This window comes from Notolabrus celidotus, chromosome 15 (assembly GCF_009762535.1).
Source record: "Notolabrus celidotus isolate fNotCel1 chromosome 15, fNotCel1.pri, whole genome shotgun sequence".
Taxonomy (NCBI): Eukaryota; Metazoa; Chordata; class Actinopteri; order Labriformes; family Labridae; genus Notolabrus; species Notolabrus celidotus.
In genome coordinates this window covers 23,463,299-23,490,124 of record NC_048286.1, presented here as the reverse complement: position 1 = coordinate 23,490,124, position 26,826 = coordinate 23,463,299, and the positions used below count along the sequence as shown (strand labels likewise).

The following is a 26,826-nucleotide window of genomic DNA, read 5'->3' as shown; positions in this document are numbered from 1 at the left end:
TCTGCTGTTGCAGTAGGAGGCCTTTTTTTATGAGAATCTGTGACTAATATCTAACATCCAATAGGCTCAACATTTTATTTATCATAATCTGAGCATCATGTGCCTGAGCTCAACTCCAGCTCAGTCCTTTAAGACTCGAGATGAAGATTTAAATTTAGTCTGAGTGGTAGTTTACTTGTTGGTTGTCAGAGGGGGTCAGAGCTCTGGGATTGTGTCTCGCTGGCGAAGGTGACAGTCGAGGGTCTGGGGGGCCAGTTGGCATCGTCCTGCAGCTCTAAGGCCACGTGCATGTAGCGCACCCCGGGGGGCTTGTTTTTCAGACAGAACAACCAGGAGAGGAAGGGAGAGCCCCAGCGGTCATTGGCCTCCTGGGAACATGTGAAGTATCAACAGAGAAAAGTTATTGAATGAAGATGTTTTTGAAGATCTTTTCATAAAGCAGGATACTTTAGGAACTGTCTTTCTACTCATGTGACTGAAACACAGAATGTATTGAAAGTTTTAATTGTTTGAATATTTGGCGATGTAAAGTCAAAATGACAAAGTCTTGGGCTGAGACGATAAAGTCATCTTCAAAAAATATATATACTGATGCTAGTTAATTAATACTTGGAGAACATTTATACAATCAGGAGGATTTTTTGCATGAAAAAAATAAATAAATGCCTCACTGTGTCACAAGATAAGAGCAACCGATCATAGTAGCAAATAGTAGTACAGGAAGAATAAGGGTGGAAAAAAATAAAATAAAAATATAAATTTGAGGTATATAAAAATGTTACACAAAGCCATTAATAGTAACAATACATAAATAAATAAATAAATAAATAAATAAATAAATAAATAAATAAATCCTAAAAAGACAGCTGATGGCTTTATTAGGGGAGCCAGATTTGGTTCAATTAATTCTCAGCTAACCCCCCCTGAACTATAATATAAGATGAACTATTCATTCATTTTAGTTTCATCATTAATTTCATTTAGACAAAGACTCTATTGATTACACAGCACGAGTACACAACACATCATGGGAGGAAACAAAAGGCAATATAGCACACAAAACAATGTTTGTTTCTATTTTTAAGGAGTGCAGCGAAAACAAATAACATGAAGCATGCCAACCTGTGGTGTGTCAGCAGAGGGGGGCTGTGAGGGTCGATTTACCCCCTGATTCCCTCTGAAAACAAGCCTCCACAGGATGATGTCAAGGATGAAAATCTACGGGAGATTTCAGTGTGAATTTGAAAATCAGCTGATCGTGGAGATTGGGTTGCAGAAACAGAAACGCACAAAGAAAAACATAAATGGAAACACTCTAAGAGATTGGATTCATTGGACTGAAGTGCAAAAAAATCAAGGAATGCAAATCAAGGGTTTCTAATGAATAGTGAGGAGATAGGTCACAGCAGGCTTGTAGGGTGTGATTTTTCTACAGTGTACCTCCAGCATGAAAGACAAGGCTGCATTCACAACGATAATGATGACCAGAGTGACACGCCAGTCATGAGGAACACACACGATCTGTGGAGGCAGAGCAGCAGGAAGAGCAGTGAATGCAACATCATAACCATCAAAAATCACCTACTTAGGAGCTCTGGTTCTCTAAAAGGGACAAGTGAAAACAGTTTATGCTACTAGCTCTATGAAAAGCACGTTTTCAAGATATGTTCTAAACTGGTAGCTGAAATCAGATCAGATAACTTTTTGACAACAGGACCACTGACATTTATTTAGTCTTTTAGAGATGAAACAGATAAAAGTTTACCTCCAGGAAATTGTCTATCGCAGGGATAGGATAGAGTATGATGAAGAGGAGGAAAGAATACAAGGCAACACAGGACAGCATGAACGGCCCTAATAAGACAGGAAAGCAGAAATTCACAACACCAAGTCAAACACTTTCTTTTAACTACATTTGTAAAAACGTGTGTAAAAAAAAATGAAAAAAATAAAAAGACACATTGCTGCAATACGGTTTAATCTAAAAAGAATTATTTAGGGGAGAAATTTTAGATTTTGGCAAACTTATAACCCTTGAAACTTATTTTAAAATACAGCTCTGGTTTAGTGTCTAAAGTGGCTTACCTACCTAAAACATATAATAGCTTTAAAGCATTGTACAAGCCAACCAAATTCAAGCATATTAAAATTTCTAACTTTTTCTTTGCTTAACCCTCCTGTTATGTTCGTTTCTCAGGGACAGCAATAATGTTCTTGGGTCAACTTGACCCAGGGCATATCTAATGATCCAAAAGTGTCAAACCCCCCAAAAATCCCAATAAACTTTTTTTTATCTAATTTTTAACTCCATTACTAACCATTAAAATCAATATTTAGTGTAATGGTGTTATTTAATTCTCACAGATCATAGTGTAATGAGGATAATTTACTTGTTTTCATGAAAATTCATGTTAAAACTTTAATGTACATTAGAAAGACCTAAATATAAATACAATAGTTTTACATGACATAGATTTTTGTTTATTTTATTTCACATTTTGAATTTTTTTTTATGTAGTGATGTTGATAAATTAACACGAGACACCTCTTCTGTCACATGCTGCCCAGACTGTTATGCTGTTTTTAGCTGATTTGGAAGGCATATATTACCTAAAATGGAAGGAACCTCTAAATGCCACTAGCCTTTCATCCACTGTGACCTTAGGGCCTGGGTAATAGAGTAGTGGAAGTTGCTCTACCCACTTGTCCCTCACTGTTCTAAGGGCTGCCAGCTTGTCTCTATTCGATCCCAGCTCCTGCAGTCAAATGCCAAAGCGTCCTTGAGCAAGCCATTTTCATTTTATGTTATTTACGCTAAACAAGCCAAGCAGAAGGAGTTTTATAGCAAAAAAATACTATGAACTTTATTTTTCTTTCAGATTTTTTAACTTTAAAATGGGTCAATTTGAACTGCAACATATAAGGAGAAGATGATCTGTTTTCAACACACATCACTCTGACAAAAAACAAGTGTTTAAACAGCTCTGAATGAGTCTCACAGTTCTTGTAGCTGGGCTGTCTGAAGGGCTTCCCCTTGGAGAACACGATGGCCACGGTTAAATACTGGAAGGAGGAGACGTAGAAGAGGGTGGTGTTCTCATAGTTTCTGATGTTTTTGTGATCATGAGGACTTGTTACATTCAGGCTGTTCAAGACACTGGAGCTGGAAACATTACAGGCACTGCAGGAGGAGGGAGAGGAGAGCAATATTAAATGTGAATTCTGTTTTATTCATTCGTGTCACTTTGGCACAAATGTGTTTTATACATACGATAACAAAATGAAGTGAACATAACAACAAAGAAAATTTCAAACCTCTGAAGTCCTCTGCATTCATAAAACAGAAAATAGTAAAATAATGTTTTCATTTTCTTTTCACCCTTGTACGGTTGTTTTTCTTTCTTTGAACGATTGAAGAGCTGAGGTTTATAGAACTACAATTTGCAATACATAGAATAGAATAGAATATATCTTATTAATCCTGAAGGGAAATTCAGTAATGGGATAATATATATATATACAATATTCATAGGATAATTTAAAAAAATAAATAAAAAAGGTAACTTTCAACTTTTTTCAATGGAATTTTGTTTTTCATTATTGTTAACCACCCAGGCAGAAAAAATAACACTACTAGAAGTATCGGAAAAACATTAAAAGTAATCGATATTTTTTCAATTGCATGTCAGCTTTATTCAAAGGTTCAATGTCCAGTTAGCATTATGTGTAACTATTTAGACTGCAGCACTACCAGAAACATCATACAGAGGTCAGCATGGCAAAAGTTGCACAAAGCAGTCAGTGAATCAATTACTTGACAGGTGATAGCTTCAGAGCCGTTACTCACTCTGAATTAGGCGTCCACATCTCGTACCAGATTTGCTGTTTTACTAAAAGGAAAACCAGGACCTGGAAGACCAGCGAGGTGACGATCTGAGTCAGGACTGAGAAGAGTAACGGGCCAGAGATCAGACTGGACGGCGGTCGGCGGCACACCAGCTCCTTCCACGCTGGGTTCAGACTCACTGAAGACCAAAACAATAACTGAGCTGCTTTCCAAAAAAATTTTGTATTGAATCATAGTTACTTTAATTTATCCCAATCAATGCAGATTCAACCCACCAATTGTTTTTCTGATCATGCTTTACTCACTCGTGAAGGCAATGATGAGGATTATGGCAATGTCGATGAAGAGGAACTGGAAGTCTCCCAAGTTACTGAGGATCTAAAATATTACCAAAGTCACACAGCTGCAGATAAATGTCTTCAAAAAGTCTGAATCGACAGGGCTCATTATTTAGGAACAAAAAAACATCACTTTGTGCTTGCTGCCTTTGTGTCACTGCCACTGGACTGAAACCCCCATGCCTTTTTGAAGCCCAAACTCTCGTCTACTTGCTCCTCACGTCTGGCTCTGTATCTCATGTGGGAACCAAACCAGTGTTTGTGACCCGGTGGCACTGAACAACATGGCTAAGCTTAAATAACATGTGTCCTGAAAATGATGCCATGTTATATACATGCTGATGTATATGACATGTACGAATCATGCCAAGAGTGTTTATTCTGCAGCTGAAAATGTCTCACAAAGAGAATAAAACATAAATTTGATAACCCAAGATAAATGATTTGCCTTTCTTAAAATAGCAGTCAAATAATTCCAATTTACTATATGTGAGAAAGCAAAACTAAAGTATGATGCAAAGTGTCAGAATGAGAATCAGTGTGTGTTTACCGAGTAGAGCAGGGTCACACTGACATACTGGATGATGCTGTAGAGAGCCATGAACTTAAATACACAGAATGAAGTGATGAGCGCGGCTCGACCTTCCCTTTGGAAATCAAGAAAAATAGAGTATATATTACAAATAGGAAAGGCTCAATATTCCATGTATAGCAGGGCAGAAAGTCTTCTTTGATAGACCCAGACCACAAAGTTGTGACCACATAAACAAGTAAAAACCACAAATGTGTGACATTAGAGTCAAACTGTGAGGCCTTTGTTCTGAAATCAGATGAGTGCATGCTGTTATGGTGCTCACAGAAACAACTGGTAAAAAAAAATATGATGGTAGCTATTCACAACATACAGTTTGGTACATGTCTTCCATGTAACATGCATAAAACACCATTAGGAGTGAAGGGTGTACCTGATGAGGTTGGGGACACAGGAGATGTTGGAGTTGGAGGAGGTGAAAGGTGAAGCAACAGAAGCCTCCAGCTCAGACAAAGAGATCCCACTGTGAGCTCTTTTTAAAGCCTGACACACAAACACACACACACACACACACACACACAGAGAAATATATTCATTTAATTCTGTTCAAATATCAGCAAAACAATCAGAAGTTGAGTCATCTGAGTTTGAGGCTTAAACTCCTCTTCTAATAATGCAGAAATGTTTACATTTGAACACTTTTTCCTTTGAATAAAATGCTTTTGAATGCAGCATTTTGAGTGGAATTAAAATCTTAGAGTGCTGCATTGTCCCCATTATCATTATGTCACTGTTTGTGGATTAGATAAATTACTTGCAATGTGTAATTTGTACACATTAAAAATCCAACAACTCAAAAAAAAGAAACTTCACTGTTAATTTTTCTGTAGAATTGTGAATATGTAATTTTTGGGTAAAGAATTTGAGCACCAGCATGAGAGCTGCTTTATAAAGGTAGCATCAGTATTTCACGAGATAGGATCTAATACATCAGTTCATAATTGTCAGCAAATTTTTATTTATCCTCATGTGGAAGATTAAGACAGAAGCATCCCTGAATACAACAAAACAATTCTAACATTAAACAAACACATTTCTTACTTACTCCACAGTCATTGGCCCCATCACCACACATGCCAACAGTGTAGCTGCAAGAAAAATACACTGAATCAAAGATGTGCATTTGAATCTGTAAAATGTATAGGAACACATCATATCTGAAGCCATGAAGAGATGACGGACTGACTCGATGCTCTGCAGGACTTCCACCAGTTGAGTCTTCTGATCTGGAGCCATTCGAGCAAACACAGTAGCTCCCAACACAAGCTGCAGCGCCCCCAGGTGGAGAGAAAGATTTACAGCAGCATTGAAACACCAACCTGAACCACATCCTTTCACATAATGGGTTTTTAAAGTTAAATTAAATTATAATCTGAGAGTGTGATTATATTTATATGTCCAAAGATGAGTCTGTACCCTCTGGATAAGGAGAGGGAAGTGCTCGACGATGACGGCAAAGGCTCTCCCACTCATTGCGAAGTGATAGTTCTGTTCCTGCTGAGTGATCTGTTGGTCATATTCCACTTCCTGATGCAGGTTTATCTCCACAGTCTGAGGACAGAGCACCAGTCAGTCCAGACCAGAACACAAAATCAAAAATCATCTGTCCTATGTAGAAGATTTTACCTAGGACACCTTTTAGTCTTAGTCATAAACACATTATAAGCTTGTATTTGACCGAAACATAGACTAAATGTGCTGCTGGTAGACATGTGAATGTGAATAAATATTATACTTAAACATTAAGGTTACAGACTATTGTGTTCATTATTCCATTTTTATGCCAATTCTTCCCTGTTACATAAACACCCACCGAGACAGGCTTAAAAAATCTGTCTATGCATGAAGCATCCCTTGATCCTTTCTTGATCAAACATGAGGGAGTTATCTTGTTTAATAAAAAAGGTTGTAGCTCAAACCATGGCTGCAGCTTTTCTTCTCTTTTTGAATGTATCTTGGGGCTTTTGTACCTTCTTTGAAGAAACTGAAAAGAGAGAGTGGTGGATGATATGTGACAAAGGACCGCCGTTTGGAATCTGGGACGCCTGCTTCAAGAACTACAGCCTCTGTACATGAGGTCAGCAATTTAAAGATTTATTTTTGTTTCTTTTTTGTGAACATTCATATTCTAGTAACATTTGTGATTGTGTTTGTTGCTGTTTTTTTTTTTTTTTAAATCATTTGTATTTCTTTTGAGCATGTATACTTCAGCCATTCTCACTTATTTACCACAGCCTTTCACATGATATTATATCTTATGTGAGCTATATTTTGTGGCAGAAGGGAGGCAGATTAATTTAGCTTGTGCGGGAAATCCACTCATAGTGCAATGTTTCTCACATTGTATTGAGCACGGTTTGTAAAGATGTGCATACTGAAAATTAAAGCAACATTTCTCCACATTTAGCTCCAAAAAGTCATAAAAATGTGGTGTGAATTTTTCACTGTCACTATTTTATCACATGTAGATCAATATTTCTGATCTTTTCACTTAAATTTAGATTGAACATTAAACATTTAGATTTAACATTAAACATTTAGATTTAATATTTAACATTTAGATTTAACATTAAACATTTAGATTTAACATTTAACATTTTGATTCAACATTTAACATTTAGAATTAACATTTGACATTATGTGTTCATTTAGCATTTTGATTTAAAGCTGCTGTTGGTAGTCACAGAGTAAACATATGTTCAGAGCGAAGGACTTCAAATGTAAACACTATCTCTCCCAGTCAGATTTCCTCTTAGCCCCACAACACAGATCGGCGTGTGCATTCATGATAGTGCCAGACTCATAACCAATCGGAGGATGTAGTAGGGGCCGCCCCTTAACCAATCAGGACAGAGGATTGGAGATTAGCTTTAATTGGTCCGTCATAACGGGAACGAGTGGAATAATAACATTGCTTGATACAAAGGCATTGGAAAACACAGAGATTTCGCAATAGTCTCACATTACTTACCAATGAGTACCGATGGATATTATGACCTTTTCTCCAAACCCAGCAGAAAAAAAGTAACGTTTTTACAACATTCCTACCAACAGCAGCTTTAACAGTGATTTTAACTTAAATATATTTGTCACAACAAAACTAAATGTGAAAAATATTGCTCTAAATGTGATTTTAAAAAAGTGACGTTTAAAAATTAACACTGCATTTTTTAAACATTTAAGAGTTAAATGTGGAGAAATGTTGCTGTTATAGTCTTATATATAGATTTGATATACACTTTAGTTCTTATTTGGTGGCTCTGCAGAGTCTCTCTCACCTCAGTGTCTTTGATGGTTTGATGGTTTTCAGTGTACTGCCAGGTGATGCTGGCAGGGTGAGACTCTTTAGGAGGCACAGCATCCACTATAATGACCTTCTCATGTGCACGAACCATCCCACAATCCCGAGCCACAGATATTGCCGTCAACATATTGTCACCTAACAGACAGAACACAATACATCAGTTGTCTGTGCAACATTGAGGAAAATCTAAAAAAAACACTGAGCAGATTATTCACCTGTCACCATCACAGTGCGGATGTCAGCTTTTCGTAGTTCCCGTAACACCCCGGCCGTCTCCTCCTTTATTTTGTTCTGCATGATGATCAAACCAAGGAACTCCATGTTGGTTTCTATCAGGTCCCTGAACATGAAAAATCATACATCACAAACATACAATGCACAGTAAATAATTCGACACTTGCTGAGATTTGAATTCTTAGATTGAGACGTGTTAGATGAATAACCTTGTTTTTAGTTATTTACTAGTTTTTAATCTTTGTATGTATGTTTGAATCTTAAATTGTTATGAACATGTCTTTTTTGTCTCAATTAGTCTGGGAATCTTAAATTGTGTTAATGACTGTTAAAATAAGCTACATTGGTTGTCTCACCTAATCATAGTTTTCTAGTAGTAAGTCATTGTTTACTTAAATTGGTGTTGTTTTTCTTGTCCCCAGGCCTTAATTTGCAAATTAAGTATAAAAAATAAATAAATGAGATTTCCTTTTCTTATATTCAGTATATTTCCCTTATAACTATGCTGTAGGAAGTTTGTTTTCAAGTAGTTTGAGCTAAAAATCAACATATTCTACTTCTTTCAACCCTTTTTAATACTTTTCAGAGCCTGCTTATTTCTAGATTTAACGATCTCATTTTAAGATTTCTTATCAAGTAAAATTAACTCGCTGCATGGACAGATAAATTCACTAGTTTTAAGAAATCTTCACCTTGAATTAAATTTTTTTACCCTATATTTAAGCTACCCTTTTTTGCAGTGTGTAAATCAGACCATTTATGTAGTACAAATTAATTATAAATAAAACTTGTGTCACTTGAAAGACTTCATGTAGCGATCAAGCTCCTGTTCAGTATTATGAGACACTTCTGATGATTTAATTAACTTTTCATGTTTTTTCATACTGCATTTCTGTTTCGTCCACTGAACTGTAGTTAATGAATGGCTACAATCAAGAACATGATTTCATTTCATACGTGATTTGTTACATAATTTCTAACATCATGCAATCTATCACTTATAATTAAATAGCCATGTGGGTTTATGACATCAACCAAGACAGCAAACAGTTTATCAGTGAAAGTGCACTTTGATATTGAAAATGAAGATTAAAACCACGATAGCCTGAGTGTTTATTGATCTTACCACAGTAAGCCAAAGCTTAATATTTCACTCTACCACATTGTAAAATCCTCATCCTTATGTTACATCCCCATTGCTACAAAAGATGTTTTATGAGGCTTGAACAATGAGGCTTATTAACCCTCTTATGACCATAATTATATTCAGGCCGCCTGGATTTATTTTGATTTTATGGCTGTAGAATTGTCAAAAAATGTGCAATGAGTGAGTGCTTCTGCTCCTTTTTCCAAGACAACCTCAACTTTCAGTATCTGGCAGTTATTCAACATTGTTGTGAGTTTATGACACTATAATAACAGTTAACAACGGTTGTACTGCAGAAGTCCTAGGGGCTACCATAATGACAACTATATGGACGCAACGGTCTATTTCTCTGCTTTCTGGTGGTTTTTGAATTTTATAGATATCTTAAACGTATCAGGAGTTACGGTTTTGAGAAGTACCTGGTCAAATCCTGTCGGCAGCAACAGTTTGGGAACAAGAAGGTTAACTTACACAAGCTTTTGGCTTATGATTGGTGAGATTTGAGGGAAGTGAAGCATTAGAAGAGCCCATTATTAGCTCAAAACAAAAAGTAGGCACCGGTGGAGCATTTCTATTGCAAAGAGAATTTCTCAGGTATGTCTCTGATAACATTTACTCCCTTTGTGATCTTGTGTATGTGTTTCTTTATGATAGCTTGAAGCTGTGGTTAGTTAAGTCGCTGGAACATTTTCCCTCTACTGCAGCACCACAGTAAATATTTGGATTTATCTTATCTGGTGTGTGTTTGTCAAGCTATCAGCAGAATTACATCATTCAGACATCAAATAGAAACCATGAACTAAATTAATAATTGCACATTTGAGATCAGTGCCAGTGTTTTATGGTTGGGTGTTTCTGCGTGTAGCTCTGTGTACTGAGGACAGTTATCTGTGGAGAAAACACTACCTGCTGAGGCTCTGGACTTTGTGCCAGGAGAGTTTGGATTCCAGCTGTCGATGTGCCAGAGCAATGACCCTGAAGCCCTGCCTTGTGTAGGTCTCCAAAGTCTCTGTGAAAGTCTGTGGGACTGTACACAAAGAGAGACAAAGGGACATGTCAGTGTGGCCTTTTATAAGGATGAATGTGCTCTCTAAGCTCTTAAGAGATTTGTTGTTACTCTGTTGTCAGTAACTTTGTGTACCCTCATAGAGATGCAAAATAAATGGGGAAAATATCCACCCAACCTCAACCATACAGAAGTGTCAGACCTGTGTGCTGTTTGCAGAGGTTTGCCACAACCTCCGGTGCTCCTTTTAAGTAGGCGTCCATGTGCTTCTGCCCTAACCTCCGAACCACTACACTCATCCTCTGCAGAGCCGAAGAGAAGGGGAACAGACGCACAATGCCGATCTCACAGGGCTGAGGAACAAAACATGTATGTTATGTACATTTTTGGTTAACAAAACAACTTGTTTCACATTAACTCTTAAAGTACCACACACTTTCTTGCTGAGAGTTATTTGGGTAGACGACAGAATTTCCTTCTGCACAGTAAATGTGAAGCAGCATGTACCATATTGCTCGCTCAGCTTAGCTTACAGACAGTAAACAGAGGGGAAACAGCAACACAGGCTCTGTCAAAAACCTGCCAACCAGCATCTTTAGCCCTGTCCTCACTGTGAGGTTACTGGGCAGCCGGCAAAGAGTCCAGGAGGTCACTTAAGAGACTGCCTGAAATATAATCTCCCATAAAACAACAACTTTTTTAAACTTCTGAACTTCCGTAGAAGTTTTTAAACAGAGCAAACGACATATACAATGCTCATTAGTTAGCTTTAGAAGAGCAAAAAGGCTGTAAAAATGGAAAAAGATAGCTGGGTGTTATCACCCAAGGCTAACATGACAAACTGTGCTGCTTAGTGAGCTTACTGTGGACAGAACTGGGTTAGCAGTTTAGACCTTTTTTGGAGTCCCTGTGCCTAGTTATGCTAGCCAGCTATAACATCATATTTAACATTTAAACTTGAGAGTGCTATCTATCCTTTTATTTGATTTAATATCCTAAAATTGGTAAGGGTATACTACTTATGTAAAAAGGGACAGTCCCCTTTTTTAGTGAGGATGTATGAGACACTCAACAATAATGAGTGTAATGCCCACAAGGGATCCCTGGCTCAGTGTCTAGAAACTGTCTGTAGAAGCATAGCGGGAGCTCAGCTATCAGCTGCAGCAGACGGGGTCAGCTCTACCATATAATTTAGATATTTTTAAGGAAATCCAAACCAAAAACCAAACACTAACTTTTCAGCTCTGTGATTTTCCATCAGAAAGACAATTGTTTCGTATTATTCTAGTGATTCTGATGATTACATGCTGACATTACTGTGGACACAAAAGGACACCTCTATGAGTCACAGATTCCAGAGGAAGATGAAGACTCAAAAGGCCGAAGGAGAGATAGAGGGGAGAAACTTGGCAAAGAAAAGTGCTAAAAAAATCCCTAAATAGCATGTACACTTACATCGATATTAGTGTTTGGGATAGAGTTTCCCAGAATTGCATGAAAAAATTGACCCTGTCTGCAGCGGTTGATAGCCTAGATTCTGTGCCAATTCTCTGGATGGTTTCAAAAGAAGTCAATAGTGGGGCAAAGAGGCTGAGCAGACCGTGATCTCAATTTGGATGATTCACTTATTGTTGACAAGTACCTCTAATAATCTTCTGCCAAAAACTGAACTATCCCATTAAGTTTTCATTAAAAATAGGAAACTTACCAATATTTCAGATAGCTCCTGGAAAAATGAAAACATAAAGGATTTAAGAACAGCATGTTTCTGGAATCTTACAGGAACTTTTCTTTATTACTTTAAACAAATATGCAGATCACTGAATAATGATGTCTCTGTACCATGTTCTGAGTTAGTGGGTTGTTCTGATTGGCCTCAGGGATGATGTGCTTCGGAGGACGCACAACTGTGGGCATGATGGGATTGTGGAGAGCGGTCTCTTCCTCTGTGGGCTCCTCTAGGATCTAAACAAAAAATTAGATGAAGTAAAAACAGAGATTACACCAAGTGTGTGTGACATAAAATAGTACGTTCCAGCTTCCTTGTGTTCATGCTGAAGTATCCATGGGACCAGACTTTTAACCTTTTAGCCAAGAAGAATAATCTTTTTTCTGCCAAGGAGACAAGCCTGGTGCTGCATAATTCATGAGCAGACTGGTATCTCTGCTGGCTGTGGTGCCAGTGACTGAACACATTGGCTGTAAACACTGGAAAACTTCACTTACCCAGCCTGTAGCGTTGAACATTTTGAGGTCCAGAGGGTCTCCGGAGAGCTCACCCTCAATCTTTGTCAGTGAGTGGCAGGAAGCCATGCAGGCCACAAACACAGAGTTAACCAAACTTTCTTTAGTTGCGTCCGACTCCGGGGGAGAGAAGCTGAAACAGAGGGGGGAAAGTTTTTGAAGAACTACACTAAGTTTGACTATAGTTCGAGAAAAAATTACACATAATTATGAGGATGTGTTAAGTGAGTAATGCTGGATTAAATGTTAAACTTACATGTCTGTTACTGTACTTAAAAAAAAAAAAAGATAAGAATGGAACCCGCCCACAAGAAACAACTCCAAAGAAAACTTAAGTGCTCTCTTTTAAGTGACATTAAACCTGACAAATCAAGGCACCACTCCACATAAATACATAATCCTAATAAATCCATCAAGCACTTCTGCCCACTGATTTGCAAAATTTACCTCAGTGTCAAAATAAAACCAGAAATTATTAAAGAAACAGCTGCTGAGAGGCAAGAAGACAGTGATCCCTCTAGAAATGCAATGCCTCCAAAGGCCTGACTGATACACCTTCCCTTTGGCCTGAGGCTGCTGCCACTTGATACTAGACCCACCCCCTCTAGGATCATTTAATGTAATAACCTTCATCAGACTCTGTAAGAACACTTTGGGATTACAATCTTTGAACACTGGCATTTTTTATATCCAATAATGTAAACTAAACTAAACTTATTTTTCTGTGCTTTCTGTTCAGTTCATTGTTGTTGTTGGTGTTATTTTTATTGCTGTAATATTTGTGAAGCAGTATGTGACCTTACTCTGTGAAAGGTGCTGTACCAAATAAACTTTACTTACTTATTTTTTCTATTCCATTTAATCCGCCTGCCTGTTTAGGTTCTGCTTATGTTCTTACATTCTGTTCTTTCTCCTTTTGTTTTTATGCACCAACACACCAAGGCCACTTGATTAATATTCACATAGTGTTACAACAGTGTAAACATTATGCAACAAACTTATTTGGCTCACAGGACAAATTGTCACATTGTCTAAGTATCAAACTGATTTCTCACTAGTTTGGCATGCAAATAAAGTGTCATACAACTAAGGACGATTAAATCCTCACATTTCTCTGTTTGCTCAGTCATTATCTGTTTTTGGATTACTCTGAAGAGACTTACAGAGATCCTGGATCCAGTCTTACCTGTCCTCTTCAGCTCTCTGAATACCCCACAGGTCCAAACCGTCCTCAGTCAAAGTACCAGTCTGAAGAAAGAAAATAAACACAGTCCACAATGAACATTAAGGCACCAGCTGTATCAATCATACCTCAGATTAAAACAACACACTTTTTACATGCATGTGTATTAGGTCCCATTTAAATCTGTGTCACTTTGCGCAAACACTGTCAGTCAAATACTACTCAAAGATATTATCCACACTGAAACATGGAAAAAACAATTTATTTTTACTCTGAGAAACATATTATGTGTAATATCCATAAAAAGCCAAAGGACTCGTTAGACGGCTCTTAATAACAGCATCTTTCTAACTATCACTACAATCAAAAACAAACCTTTGATTCAAAGCTGAAACTAACATTCTCTTTGTCAGATTTAACATTTGGTTTAGTAAAAATGCTTGAGAAAAAAATACGAGTCACAAGAGCTGACAAAATGAGAAGAAAAGGGACATTCCAACATTATATTCCATTATGCATGTACAAAAATATTTCCAAGATTACAATGTTTTCCAGCTAAATCTATTAAAAAATATTCTTTAATTTGGAAGCTTGAAACTTGGTGTTGCTAACGTCATCATTGTCCAAAACAGCCACACATCTGAACCTCATCAGTTATTTGTGGTTTTCATGGTCTTAAAACCATGAAGACATTCCTCAAACAAAAACCACTTGGGACGGAAGTGGGTTTGGATGTGAAATAACTACTTTTCATGAATCCCGAGGGAGAAATTTATTTAATCTAAATTATGCAAGGTTTGTTGAAATGATGACTGCAAGAGTGTTTCCTGAAATTTCCCATACCAACAACAAAACAATATCTGATTTAGAGAAAGAAATATGAGCTGGGCTTCAGAGTACCTTATCAAAACAAACCAGGTTGAGTTGACCACACATGTTGATCCTCTGAGGACTGATGCAAAAGATGCCGACACGCTTCAGACGTCGTTGTGCGTAAACAATGCCGGCTGTCATGGCTGCGGGTAAAGCTGGGGGCACAGTGATGGTGATGATGTCCAGAGATTCAATGATGATGGTTTTGGCTGGGACCTGGAGAGACAGAGGAGGAACCATCAACTACTGGCATACAAAGAGCATAGGGCAGTCTCTGTGATATAGAGATGGATATCTGTAGCATGACAGAAATGAGAAATCCACCACTGCATCCACAATGCAAACAGTAACTTCCAACCAAGTCTCCTGATTGGCACTGATGTGAGTATGTGGGGTTCTCAACACAGATAATGTTACATGAATGAGCCTGGGTGTCAACCAGGGAATTTATGTGTACTTCAAATTGGTTTAAGGATAGTGCATAGATTTTCCTTTAGTATTGGTAAAGACACAAAGGGTGTTTGTGTTTGTGTTTGTGTGTGTGTTTGTGTGTGTGAAGGGGTCGGAGGTCCTCCTGCAGGAAATGTTGCACATTAAAGCTTCTCTTTCCTGTATTCTGGTTTATCTTTATGCTTCAATTTGTCATATCTTTTTATTCTGTTCTAATTATATTAAAAACATTTTTATTAAATAGGGTGATTCAGGAGTTGTGTAGCAACATTTACTAAGTTTGGCCAATTTACCCTTAAATAAAGGAAGACCTTCATCATCATAACATATTGAACCACATATCATGTTTTTATTGGATAAGTTCTCAAATTAAACCAAAATGCAATGACTTTCATAAAAGCCATTATTCTAAAAAGGGCGGGGTGGTCTTATTACTAAACAAAGACAAAGAAATTATCAACTAATTAAGCCTCAACTCAAACTTAAACACATGTGGTACCTTTGCAGGTAGTAGTTTAAGATCACTGTTTTGTTCTGTTTTGCATGATTCATCATGTCTGACATAGATAGGCAATTTAAACCTAAATTTAAAATTATTAAAACCCAGATTCGTTAACAGCCCTAACTAACCCTATGAACAACTTAGAGTTTGTAAGATTTTGCGTCTGTATTTTTTTCAACATGAGACTCATTCTGTGTCTACTTTTACCATCTTTGTAATACACAATGCATGTGTGTGTAATCTTACACCAAGGGACACAGGGTCCGTTGTTCTGTTGCTACAAGCAGATACTCAGTTTATCACAAAACACTGAGAACTCACAGGAAAACTTTCAAAACGTTGTGTTGTCTGTTCGCAACCTGCAGCAAGCAAATTCCCTGCTTGGTGTACACAAAAGAGTAATGCAGCGGGTTCACACTGTGTGGAATGTGTATGGTACCCAGTTTGAAATAGAGCACTGGATCTGTGCGTTAACACAACATCAACAGGAGGTGGGCGCTTATAAAATGTAACTGTGGGTTGTAGGCTGCCCACACAATCTTGTAATAGTTTGAGGCAGGCTGTCAGATTAGCATATATATCTGTGCCTGTGTGTGCGCGAGAACATGATTTATTTTATTGTTTTTCAGCATTAAGGAGGGCCTAAAAAGTAATAAGCACCAAGGCACATCCCAGCTTTGATATGCCACTGCTGATTGGACAAACTACCATCCATGAGTGCTGACATACAGTACAACAGCACTGTATGTACCTGGCCTCAGCAGTTCTGAACAACCTTGACAAATGATAAATCATCACAATACAAAAAGATGTTCTCTGTCATAATTGAATCAGAGTTTGTACTTTGAAATCCTAAAAGAATATTTTATAATACTATGAAATGTGAAGTGTAAACACATAATCAAGGTTAAAAGTGTGCAGGAAAAAGCTGATATGCTGTTTAGCAGTACAGTTTCACTCAAGCTGTGGATATATTGTGTCTGGGAGCCAAATGATTGATTCATTTAACTGCATATTACTATTAACATTAAAATGTAACTTTTAAAACTATTAAAAGCAATATCACATGATGTTGTGCTATAAAAACTCAGCACAGTTGTGATTATCTTCCAATGACTGAACCACAGCTGTGCTGATATTCTGTATGACAGCACAGCCTTATGTGTGATATCATCCAAATAAAACATCCAAATTTAAAAAAGGTTAAATTCCAGCAAAAAACAGCAGTGAAAAAACAGCAGTGATACCTTGTTCATAATACTGAGGACGATAGTGTAAATGAAGCCGATCCCTGCCACTCCAACCAGACACAGCAGGAACAGGTACGCATCCCGGTACAGTTTGAAGTCTGTGGGTTTAGGGTAGAGAATGGAGCGTACCAACTGGCCTTTCTCTGTCTCGAAGCCTGTGGAAACATGTAAGATGTTATTTTCATGGACTCATTTGGATTTATTTGAATGTGAATACATATAACCCTGAGGATGTTTAGTCTGTAGGTAGATGATCAAAGCTCTGTTGTTCCCACTCTGTCTCAGTCTCACCTGTTCTGACCACGACAGCCTTCACCAGTTCACCTGCATAAAAGCGAGTCTGGATAACTCGGGTACCACAGAACAGGGTGTGTCTCTTGTGCTCCTCCATATTATAAGTATCGGACGCATCTTCACCTGAGCTGGGCAGACCTGTCTTTGTAACCGGCACACTCTCGCCTAAAGATGGAGGACATAAAAGCAAATGAGCAACAAGACATTGAGTTACAGTGTCCAATATTAGTTTTACAGACCTTTATAAACCAAAAGATTGCACCAAATAGATGTAAAAATAATACATTTAGGGGCGCTGGTGGACTAGCGGTCTAAGCACCCCACATACAGAGGCTACAGCCCTCGTTGCCTATTCCCGGCCACGACCATTTCCTGCATGTCTTCCCCCCGCTCCCTCCCCACATTTCCTGTCTCCCTTCAGCTGTCCTATCGAATAAAGGCAAAAAGCCCTAAAATATAACTTAATGATACATTTATCTCTGTAAATAATGTTTAAATTGTGCACTAAAATTCATTTGAGTACTATGACTGTACTTTTTAGACGGCAACACAGTAGAGAACATGTTTTGTAACCAAACTCACAAAATACTCTGTGTTGTTCACTTTCATAAATGTCACAGATTTGGTTTAATTCTATATGAAAGAACTGAGGCTCTATTCATATTACTATTATGGATGGTTTATATTTGGATAGCTCAAAGAGGCAGATGGGTCGTTCCATGGGAACTAAGACAGAGGTTTGTGTTTATACTTTAATCTTTAAAATTCAGCCAAAACATTTTTGCAAACCCATTTGGCTTCAGATACCAAAAACGACCAAAATAAGACCTAAAAATAAACTGTAAAAAAACAAAATTAATACAATCTTTTGTGAACATTTATACACACATGTAAAGGCACATATGCGTCAAAACACAGGTGACTTTGTTGGATCATTATTTAGTATCAGTAGCAGTATAAGTACAACTGTACGACTAATCAGCCCATGAAATAAGTGATTCAAATAAGTTAGCGGTACAACTTTGACAGCAGAAAATCTTTTTTTTTTTAAGTTACATTTTTGGGCTTTTTGCTTTTATTTGATAGGACAGCTGAAGAGAGACAGGAAATGTGGCGAGTAGAGAGTGGGGGAAGACATGCAGGAAATGGTCGCGGCCGGGAATTGAGACGGCGACCCCTGCGACGAGAACTGTAGCTGCTGTATGTGGGGCGCTTAGACCGCTAGGCCACCAGCGCCCCAGCAGAAAATCTTATCAAAGTGTATAATTTTTTTGGTTATGGTTAGAGATGTTCAGTGAAGTCTTTGAGTTCATTTAAATTCTGATTAAACTTTACTTTACAGGAAAGGAAAAATAAAACAGTAACAGTCCAAAGTCAAATTGGTTTACTGAGTGTGGCTAAGGTTAGCAGAGCTAGCACCCCCAGCCTTAAGTCTTCCTTGTAAATTAACGTCCACATACTCGTGCTGGTTACTCATTACTCTGGTTAAGTTATTTTAACCAGACACAGCCTACATACAACTTTATCTCTGTTTTCTTGATCAAAATACCGCCAAATTACACCTAGGTATGAGAGTCGTCTATCATCTGTGGTTGTTTACATACAGGTAGTAGAGTATTATAGCAGTATGGCAGTAGCCTTTAAATGGAATTGCTGCCCTGGCAAATGGCAGGTGGTTACTTTATAGCTAAGACACAACATATGATCGGCATTTCAGGACTACAATAATAAACATATTGACGTTTTTTTTAGCTGTCCAGTGATTCCAGTGCTGACAAATGAGGGTGATGATGTTGGATCAATTAGTTGACACCAAGCGGCAACATCCGGTCTAAAAATATGAGTACAATGCGGAAGTGCTAAAAACTGCAGTTCATCAAGGATCCGCATGAGGCTGGCTCCGGAAGTACCGGAAACCACATACACACCAATTCAAAAAAGCCGATATTTACAGCAGAAATAAACATGTTTACAGCCTGGTACAAAAGACAAGTGTAGTCTGGATAGCTCATTGCTCGATCGGCACACACTGTACGGAGGGTGAATTTTTTTCTAACGTGACAATTTCGAAAATATTGAGATTACTAGTCTTCCAATGAGAGGCACAGCTGGCTTTATTGACAGGCGGGAACACTTAGCTGTTGGCTAGGAGGCTCAAAGCCCGCCTCTTTCGGCACAATCATTCAATAGCAGCAATATGGCTGCCGACGACGATTGGCCTCAAAACAGCGCTTCAGAAACAGATGGGTGACATCACAGATACTACGTCAATATTTTATACAGTCTATGGTTGACACACTCAACTCTAGTTAATCGGCTGATGGGCAAGCACCAAAATAAGCATGAAAATGACTACTGAAACTCAATAACATTGAGAAAATACTTTGGATAGAGAAAACCTTGGGAAGCAGTTTGTTAACAAACAATGCATTGAGATTTTTTTTGTGATATAAATTGCTAAGCACAAGGAGGAGGTCAGTAAAAGATTTTTATACCTGTTAGCATGCTCTCATTCACTATGCAGGTTCCGTGGATGAGCACGGCGTCGCAGGGCATGATCATCCCATTGGCTGGAATAATGATGACATCACCAGGTACAAGTTCTGTTGACATGGCCTGTTCGATATCTACTGGAGGGAAACATGAAGGAGGTGAATGGAGGGAATGGTGTAATATAAACACTACTGAAAATCATGAGGACATTGTGAGAGATGGTTAATGTTGCTTATATAGAAAAGAACAGGGAAAACAAAAACAAGGGTAGTTTAATGGAAAGACCAATACACACAAAATACACACTATAACATCTGTTGATGATGCAATGTTGACTTTAGCTCTGTTATATTCAGGAGGTTAAACATGCCTTTATTTCCTCTGCACACGGACACACGTACCACACTGTGAGCTGCCACCATGTCACGCAGCATCACATATTGCTGGAAAAAGAGAGACAATGTAATAAAGAGAACACACGTTAACTTACAGATTGACACGATGCAGAGGGCAGGTTATCCTTGAAAGATTGCTATTACTTAAAGTTTGTACTGTCAAAAGTTCAAACAGTATCTAATCCCTCTGTTATTAGGATCTGGATGACTGACCTTTTTAATGGTGTACAGTGAGGTAGCGATTGAGATGGAAGACATAAAAACTATGGCTGTAGCATAATAATAGTAGTCCTCAAAACTCCAGAGAATAACACTGAAGAGCTGGAAGATGTAGAAAGGATTTAAGACCTGAGGGAGGAAGAGAAAGAAGCCAGCATTTAGAGTATGGAGACTTGTTTGCAAGAAGAAAAGGTGTCACACGGGTGGTTATGACTACACTCACTTCCTTTATGAGCAGCTTGAACAGAGAGGGGACCCGTACAGCAATTTCATTCTCCCCGAAAAATAACATCCTGATGGGGGGCAATTCAAAGTCATTTGAAGCATCACCTCCCCCAGGCTTACAAAGCATTATGAGAGCTCAAACGTGTTAGTACCTGTACTCCTGCAGCGTTTTAGAGAGTCCAGAGCTGTGGTCAGAGTGGATGTTTGCACAGCTCACATTCAAATCCTCCAGGCCTCTAGAAAAGTCACACACAGTCATTTCTACTGGCGCAGCCATGCACAGTAGCAGGTACACATGTGTAACAGTTTGATGCTCACTTTGCCAGCTATTCAGTGATCAACATGTCATGAATTTTAAAAAGAGAAGAAGAGGTTGTTCTTTAGTGAGACTCTTACTTAAACAATTCAAAGTTCTGTATCTCATCGTTCCAGTAGTATTTAGTGCTGTGATGGGTGAAGCAGTGGATCTAATAAGAGAGAAGAAGAAGTGGTCAGATATCACCTGTATCTACTTTATGGACACGTTTCAAAACAAGTCTATTCTAAATTAATATGCAAATATCTAAAAAAATTCCCATGACATCACTCAGGGTGAGGAGTCTGCATGATTTTATAATGTTGTACTGCTGAGGATGAGGCTGCAAATCTTACAACAAACATATTAAAAATTAAAAACGTACGTCATTGCTTTTCAATTTTTGCAGCTGAAAAAATATATTAGATCGTGAAAATGTGGAGGGACATTGCCAATAAGTCAAGTTTGAAAACCCCATTGTCTTTGTTAGACAAACTAGTGTAATGTTTGCATTCAGCCGTTACTTATAGCTAACATTACACTAGTTTGTCTTACAAGACATGGCAGGCATATGTTAGCTGACAGTGTTAGCCAGGAAGTAGCAAGGTAAAATGATGATGATGATGCTACCTGAGCACTCTGTGTATGGGTCAATTTCCCATGATGCTCCTCATGAACAGCGTTAATGCTGTGGTCTCCATTTGGTAGCTGAGCCGAGGACAACAGATCCAGGCAGTCGAATGGTTTCCTCCCTGGAGCCACCATCACGTGAACTTTGGCTCGAAACCACTGCCTGAATTCATCCTGTGACAATTGAATAAAAGAGTTAAATTTTTCCTTTACTGGAAGAAGACCCTGAATGTTTCATTTGCAGTGTGATAGAGCTTGTATGTGTCAAAGAATGTAAAAAAGATGTGTCAAGAAGTTTTGTGAACAGGAGCAGGACTGCCGTGAACTCAAAATAATGATGGAAGAAGATTTAGCATCATGCAGACATAAGATAGCTTGAGTTTAATTAAGTCATTTGCTTGCTTTAATAAGGAAATGCAACTGTCCCATAGTCTACATTGTAAGTTGTTTCTTTGTATAAAAATAGCACACTTAAACAGATTTATTAAAAACAAAATATAAATCAAAGTTGTTGTTGTTCTGTTTTCCTACAGTGGTCCTCAGCAGCAGAGTCTGTGCGTCTTTCAGAGAGGTGGGGGTGCAGGTTCCCTTGATGCCCCACTCAGGTAGCCAATAGAGCAGCAGCAGCAGGAGACCCCCGGAGCACACAGCACCCACACCCACCAGGACCATCTTCCACATACAGGGCTGGTACCCCCACACCTCCTGCACAGGCACACACTCAGTGTCATAGCAGTAGAGACAGATGTTGCTATTAACATTAACATAGGTAACATGGTTCTGTTTTGATCAATCAGGAAAAGAGGTGGAGCTGAGGCAGACCTTCAGCCTAATGACAAACACCTGCAACCAGAGCACCTGTCCATCAACTTGCCATTTGTTACATTTTCAATAGTTTAATGCAGGGGTTCCCAAAATTTTCAGCCCGCGACCCCCAAAATATAGGTGCCAAAGAATCGCAACCTGCACTGTCCCCCAAAGTGATTAAATGTTGCTTCATACTTCAAAATTAGTTTACCTACATGCATTCCTATGTTGTTAGGAATTAACCTGCTGCTACTCATCCTTTTGTTAATTACTAATACCTAATTACTTTAGAAGTCATCTGGCAACAAAGAAAGGTAGAAAACCCATTAAATGTACTTCTTTGCAGGGTTTAATTTCAAATGTAACTACTTTCTGTGTCTATATTTTTACAATAATGGTTAAAATAAGTAAATCTAGATTAATTCAAAAAATAAAAAAATCTGGAAGACATCTCGCAACCCCCCATTGGTGTCTCATCGTGACCCCCAGGGGGTCCCGACCCACACTTTGGGAACCCCTGGTTTAATGCATGTGTGAACACAGCCAAAGACTGTTCTTAACTGACAAACATCCTCCGATCAATGCTGTGTATTTCATTTCATCTACAGTATGTCAGGGTGTGTGATCAAGCTAAGGCTCTAAAATTAAGGCACCATGCTTTTTCAATATGTTAACATTCACAACTTAAAGATTCAAGAGTGATATTTACCATCTCATCCTCCAGGCCCTGGTTTAGAATCTTCATTTCTCTCGTCTTCATTCTGTCAGAGGATCGACAACTACAGAAACAAGGAAAGAGCGACTTCAATATCATAGTGAACAAAGGAAAACAGTTTAACACCAGTCTCTATAGTATATTTCCAACAGGCACTCTTCTTGTTGAAGCTCTCTAGAGAGCTTCCCCGGATGTCCTCGACTTGTGTGGGTCAGCAAAGATGTTGGAGTCTCAAACTCACTCATGAAACAAAACTCTAATGACATGTGAAACAAAAAGCTGGTTCTTAAGGCTTCCTTTGTTTTTTCTACATACACTTTTTGGATAACTTAACTGAGGTGTTCATGATGTGCAGATAAATGGCATATAGTATGTAGTGTTATACAATAATACAACGCAGGATGGGTTGTATCTGATAAAAATAAAAACCTTTGTAGAGTTCATATGTTTCTGCTCAATAAAAGTCAGACCTACAGGAATGTACGATTCAGAGTCTGTGTAAACTCACCATTCAAAATTAAATTAGATCCATCTTTTTAGTTTTTTACCATAAAACAAACAAACAAAAACAAGTTAGGATTTAGTGTGTCCTGCTGTTCCAGAAAAGGTGTGTACATACTTTAAATTAAATTGATCTATTCTTTTTTTAAAAGTGTATTCTAGGGATACAAATGATTTCCACTTCTACCATAACTCTTCGAATTTGGTTTTCTGGAGCCTGAAAGAGAAGATGATCTGTACATTATAAAGATTGTGTAAATTATACCAGTCTAGCTGTTGATTTGCGGACTTGTGCCTTTTTTTTTATTGCCTTCCAAACATTCTTGTCAAAGCTTCACTGGAAATGCATATATAAGTTTCCCTTTTCCTTTCCTGTTTTGTCTCTGTGTCTCTATCTTCAAGTCTTGAAGTCCTCTATAACCTGGAAATTATTTTAAGCCCACAGGCTGCCCTGTAGGCACTTACAAAAACTTTCAGCAGACTGTGCTCCAAAACCTTTCATCGCCGTGATATTGAGGTGTGTTGGCATATTTGAAGAAATCGCAAAAATCACTATTATTCACTGTCTAGTCTTTTCATCTTAGTAACCCCTGCTTTAAGAAAGTACAACAAAAGAAAAGGTCCTGTTTGGCCAATCTCTTATAATTAGTAACCAGTTTGTTGGGGGTTTAGTCAAGGTCACGAGACCACCGTCTCAGAAGCTTATCTCCTCAGACAAGCTACTTTTAGAGATAACATACTCTCAGTGACAAGTTAAAGCTTGCTAGGAGGAACTTTGGTTGATATTGATTTTGTTGCCTCTTGTCATGTCGGCCAAGATGTACATCTTATCAATTATTGAGCTTGTCCTGTACATACCAAAGTAGTAATTTCTGGAAAAAAATCCAATTCACGGCATCCATGATTTCCAAAAAGAATGTCAAATTTTGATTTGTCAGGCCACAGTAAAGTTTTTCACTTTGCCTCAGTTCATCTTAAATAGCTTGGAAGTCGCTAACATTTCTGGATCATGTTTGTACATGGTTTCGTCTTTAGATAGTGCTGTTTTAACCTTGCTTTGCTGATGCAGCAACAAAATGTGTCCACAGACAGGTTTTTGGAAGGTTTTTGAGCTCATACAGTGACTTCCGCTACAGAGTCATGTCTGTTTTTAAATGCAGTGCCGCCTGAGAGCCAAAGGATCACATCCATGTGGTATCAGCTATCAGGCACGTCCATTCTTTACAGACATTTCACCACATCCTCTGAAACCTTTGATGATATTGTCCACTGTCGATGATGAAATCCTAAAATCTTTTGTGATTGCAGTCAGGCATATCATTCTGGAGTTGCTGAACTATGTCCTGACGCAGTCTCTCACAGAGTGCTGAACTTTTTTTCATCTTTACTTCGAAGAGACTCATCCTATCTGGAGTGCCTTTTTTACACTAAGTGAAGTTACCTTTTGCAAATAAATGTTATTAGTTGGGAGATGTTCCACCAGCATCCAGATGTTTATTTGTTTTTTTGTTGTTGTTGTGTTAGAGCATACACACACATTTTTTAGTGTTTTGTTGTCCCTGTCCCAACTGTTTTGAAACGTGTTGCTAGCAGTAAAATACAGATGCCTCTTTACGACCTACATAAGCAAATAAGACCACTTTCATTAAGATTGACAATTTCTATATTGTAATTTTCAGTGCCTGAAACCTACCTAAGGGGGAAGTGTCAGAGCAGATGATTTACAGCACGCTGAAGAAACAGCCTTTCTCTACAGTTTCAAACCAAATACTCACAATAATGGTTTAAAACTCTTTAAATTGAATACAATTTACAACCTTAAGACAAAAAGTATTTATTCCTTTAGTATTCACATTCACTTGAATTAATCTGAAAGTGTGAGGCTGCTTTAGCCTGATGTGACAAAAGCTTACATTTTTATGCATTGTGCTTATTACTGTACAAACTATTCCAACATAAGACCTTATGCCACAGTGAGCATCATTACCAACACAAAGGAGCACCGTGGTTCAGTAGCAAGCTGTGAGGATGACTCTCTGCTGGTTCATTCAGTAGAAATAAATAGAATTCCTGGTTGAAACCCTGCTGCTGTCTGTGAGTGATCCAGGACTCAGGGTGAGATTTATTTTATTTTCCAGCAGGACAAAGACCCCTAACAGAAAACTAGAGCTGCACAGGAATGGCTTCTAAACAACTTTGTTAAATTCCTGGAGCAGCTAAATGAGAGTCCATGTTTCAGTCCAATCCTAAATTTGTCTGTGGCAGAGATTCAAATTCCCTGTTCATGCAGGGTCAGCATTGCAACCTGACTGAGGTTTTTGCATAGAAAAGGCGGGGAAACTGTAGAGTCCAGATGTGAAAACAAATCCACATGTGCGGAACTCGCAGCTGTAAGAGGTGCAGAAGGAGCTTTACTTCTGGCAAAGTTTAGAAGGCGTCAAAAGTTCATGTTTATTCAACTTAATGTGGATTTGAAAGTGTTTCAAATCAGACCGACAAGTGTCTGCAATCCCAGTAAACCCAGCCCAATTAGGAGCTGTAAAACAATAAAACAAAGTCCAAGAATGTCGGAGTTTTATGGACTTTGAACAACTTCCTCTTCAAGTTATAACGTTTTAAGTGTTTTTAACAAGTTTTGACGGCAAAACTTTTAGTGTTCAATTAGAAGGTAAAACATAAATTAACAAACTGTTGCAGCACCAGGTCTTTCGAACCTTTTTGTTAGCATGATCATGCACAGGAGGTAGATCATACAGTCGCGTAAATCCGCTTCACAAATCGTTGTTGAGCAGCGATGACACGTAAACTAAATCCCGTGCAAACTAACTTAAACCCGTGCGTAACAACGACTTACCGATGTCTTCTCTTCCTCGTCAATGCATCACCCGTTGCACACTCAGGTGCGTAAATCGACGCATTAACACTTTCCTCTGACGTCCCGTGGAGCTGTGTTTCACATGTGTGTTTAGAGACACGCGCCACAACAACAGAGATCCACGCTGCGCTGCAGCCGGACCGTCCCAAACCGGTCCATTCAGAAGGAAGTGGGAAAACAGGATGTGAGGTCATTACAGGACACCGTGTTTGGGGCTCAAAGTTGTAAAAAGTCGACAGAGCTGCAGCGACGTGGTGCGTAAAGCTGTCAACCTGCAACAGCAGAGGACGTTTCACATTAAAGAACTGCAGATCTTCGGAGAGAAAAACAAGTTTTATGAACCAGTAGTAAACTGGATGCAGATTGTGGCCAGTTCACTGGGAGACTTGTGTTTTTTCAGGTCAGTG

General features: G+C 38.4%; 1 protein-coding gene across 2 annotated transcripts; it reads right to left on the bottom strand.

The window, feature by feature from the left end:
• LOC117827386 (probable cation-transporting ATPase 13A3) lies at window positions 1-26,569 on the bottom strand. 2 transcript variants are annotated; one of them, XM_034703977.1, is made up of 33 exons: window positions 26,399-26,569; window positions 23,038-23,107; window positions 22,053-22,226; window positions 21,522-21,695; window positions 20,993-21,063; window positions 20,749-20,832; window positions 20,595-20,664; window positions 20,366-20,500; window positions 20,128-20,200; window positions 19,760-19,891; window positions 17,262-17,429; window positions 16,968-17,125; window positions 14,796-14,984; window positions 13,899-13,960; window positions 12,695-12,845; window positions 12,311-12,433; window positions 12,177-12,194; window positions 10,671-10,821; window positions 10,369-10,489; window positions 8,297-8,421; window positions 8,056-8,216; window positions 6,194-6,328; window positions 5,964-6,043; window positions 5,823-5,865; window positions 5,151-5,260; window positions 4,736-4,832; window positions 4,153-4,225; window positions 3,848-4,025; window positions 3,000-3,181; window positions 1,766-1,854; window positions 1,441-1,521; window positions 1,123-1,218; window positions 1-368 (listed from the first exon to the last, which is right to left on the bottom strand). In XM_034703977.1, exons 2-33 carry the CDS (start codon window positions 23,086-23,088, stop codon window positions 186-188), a joined length of 3,738 nt encoding a protein of 1,245 aa, XP_034559868.1. In that variant the 5' UTR covers window positions 23,089-23,107; window positions 26,399-26,569; the 3' UTR covers window positions 1-185. The 2 variants fall into 2 exon arrangements, with proteins under 2 accessions (XP_034559868.1, XP_034559869.1); XM_034703978.1 differs by lacking the exons at window positions 22,053-22,226; window positions 23,038-23,107; window positions 26,399-26,569 and having other exon boundaries at window positions 20,749-20,830; window positions 21,522-21,635.
• Between the last annotated feature and the right edge of the window lie 257 nt (window positions 26,570-26,826).

Bases quoted from the DNA above. Each gene is read 5' to 3' on its own strand.
- LOC117827386 (XM_034703977.1), bottom strand. From the start codon at position 23,088: ATGAAGACGAGAGAAATGAAGATTCTAAACCAGGGCCTGGAGGATGAG. The intron at 4,833-5,150 runs GTACACCCTTCA...TGATTTCCAAAG, and splicing joins TGTGTCCCCAACCTCATCAG to GGAAGGTCGAGCCGCGCTCA. The intron at 4,226-4,735 runs GTAAACACACAC...GTAATATTTTAG, and splicing joins GTGTGACCCTGCTCTACTCG to ATCCTCAGTAACTTGGGAGA.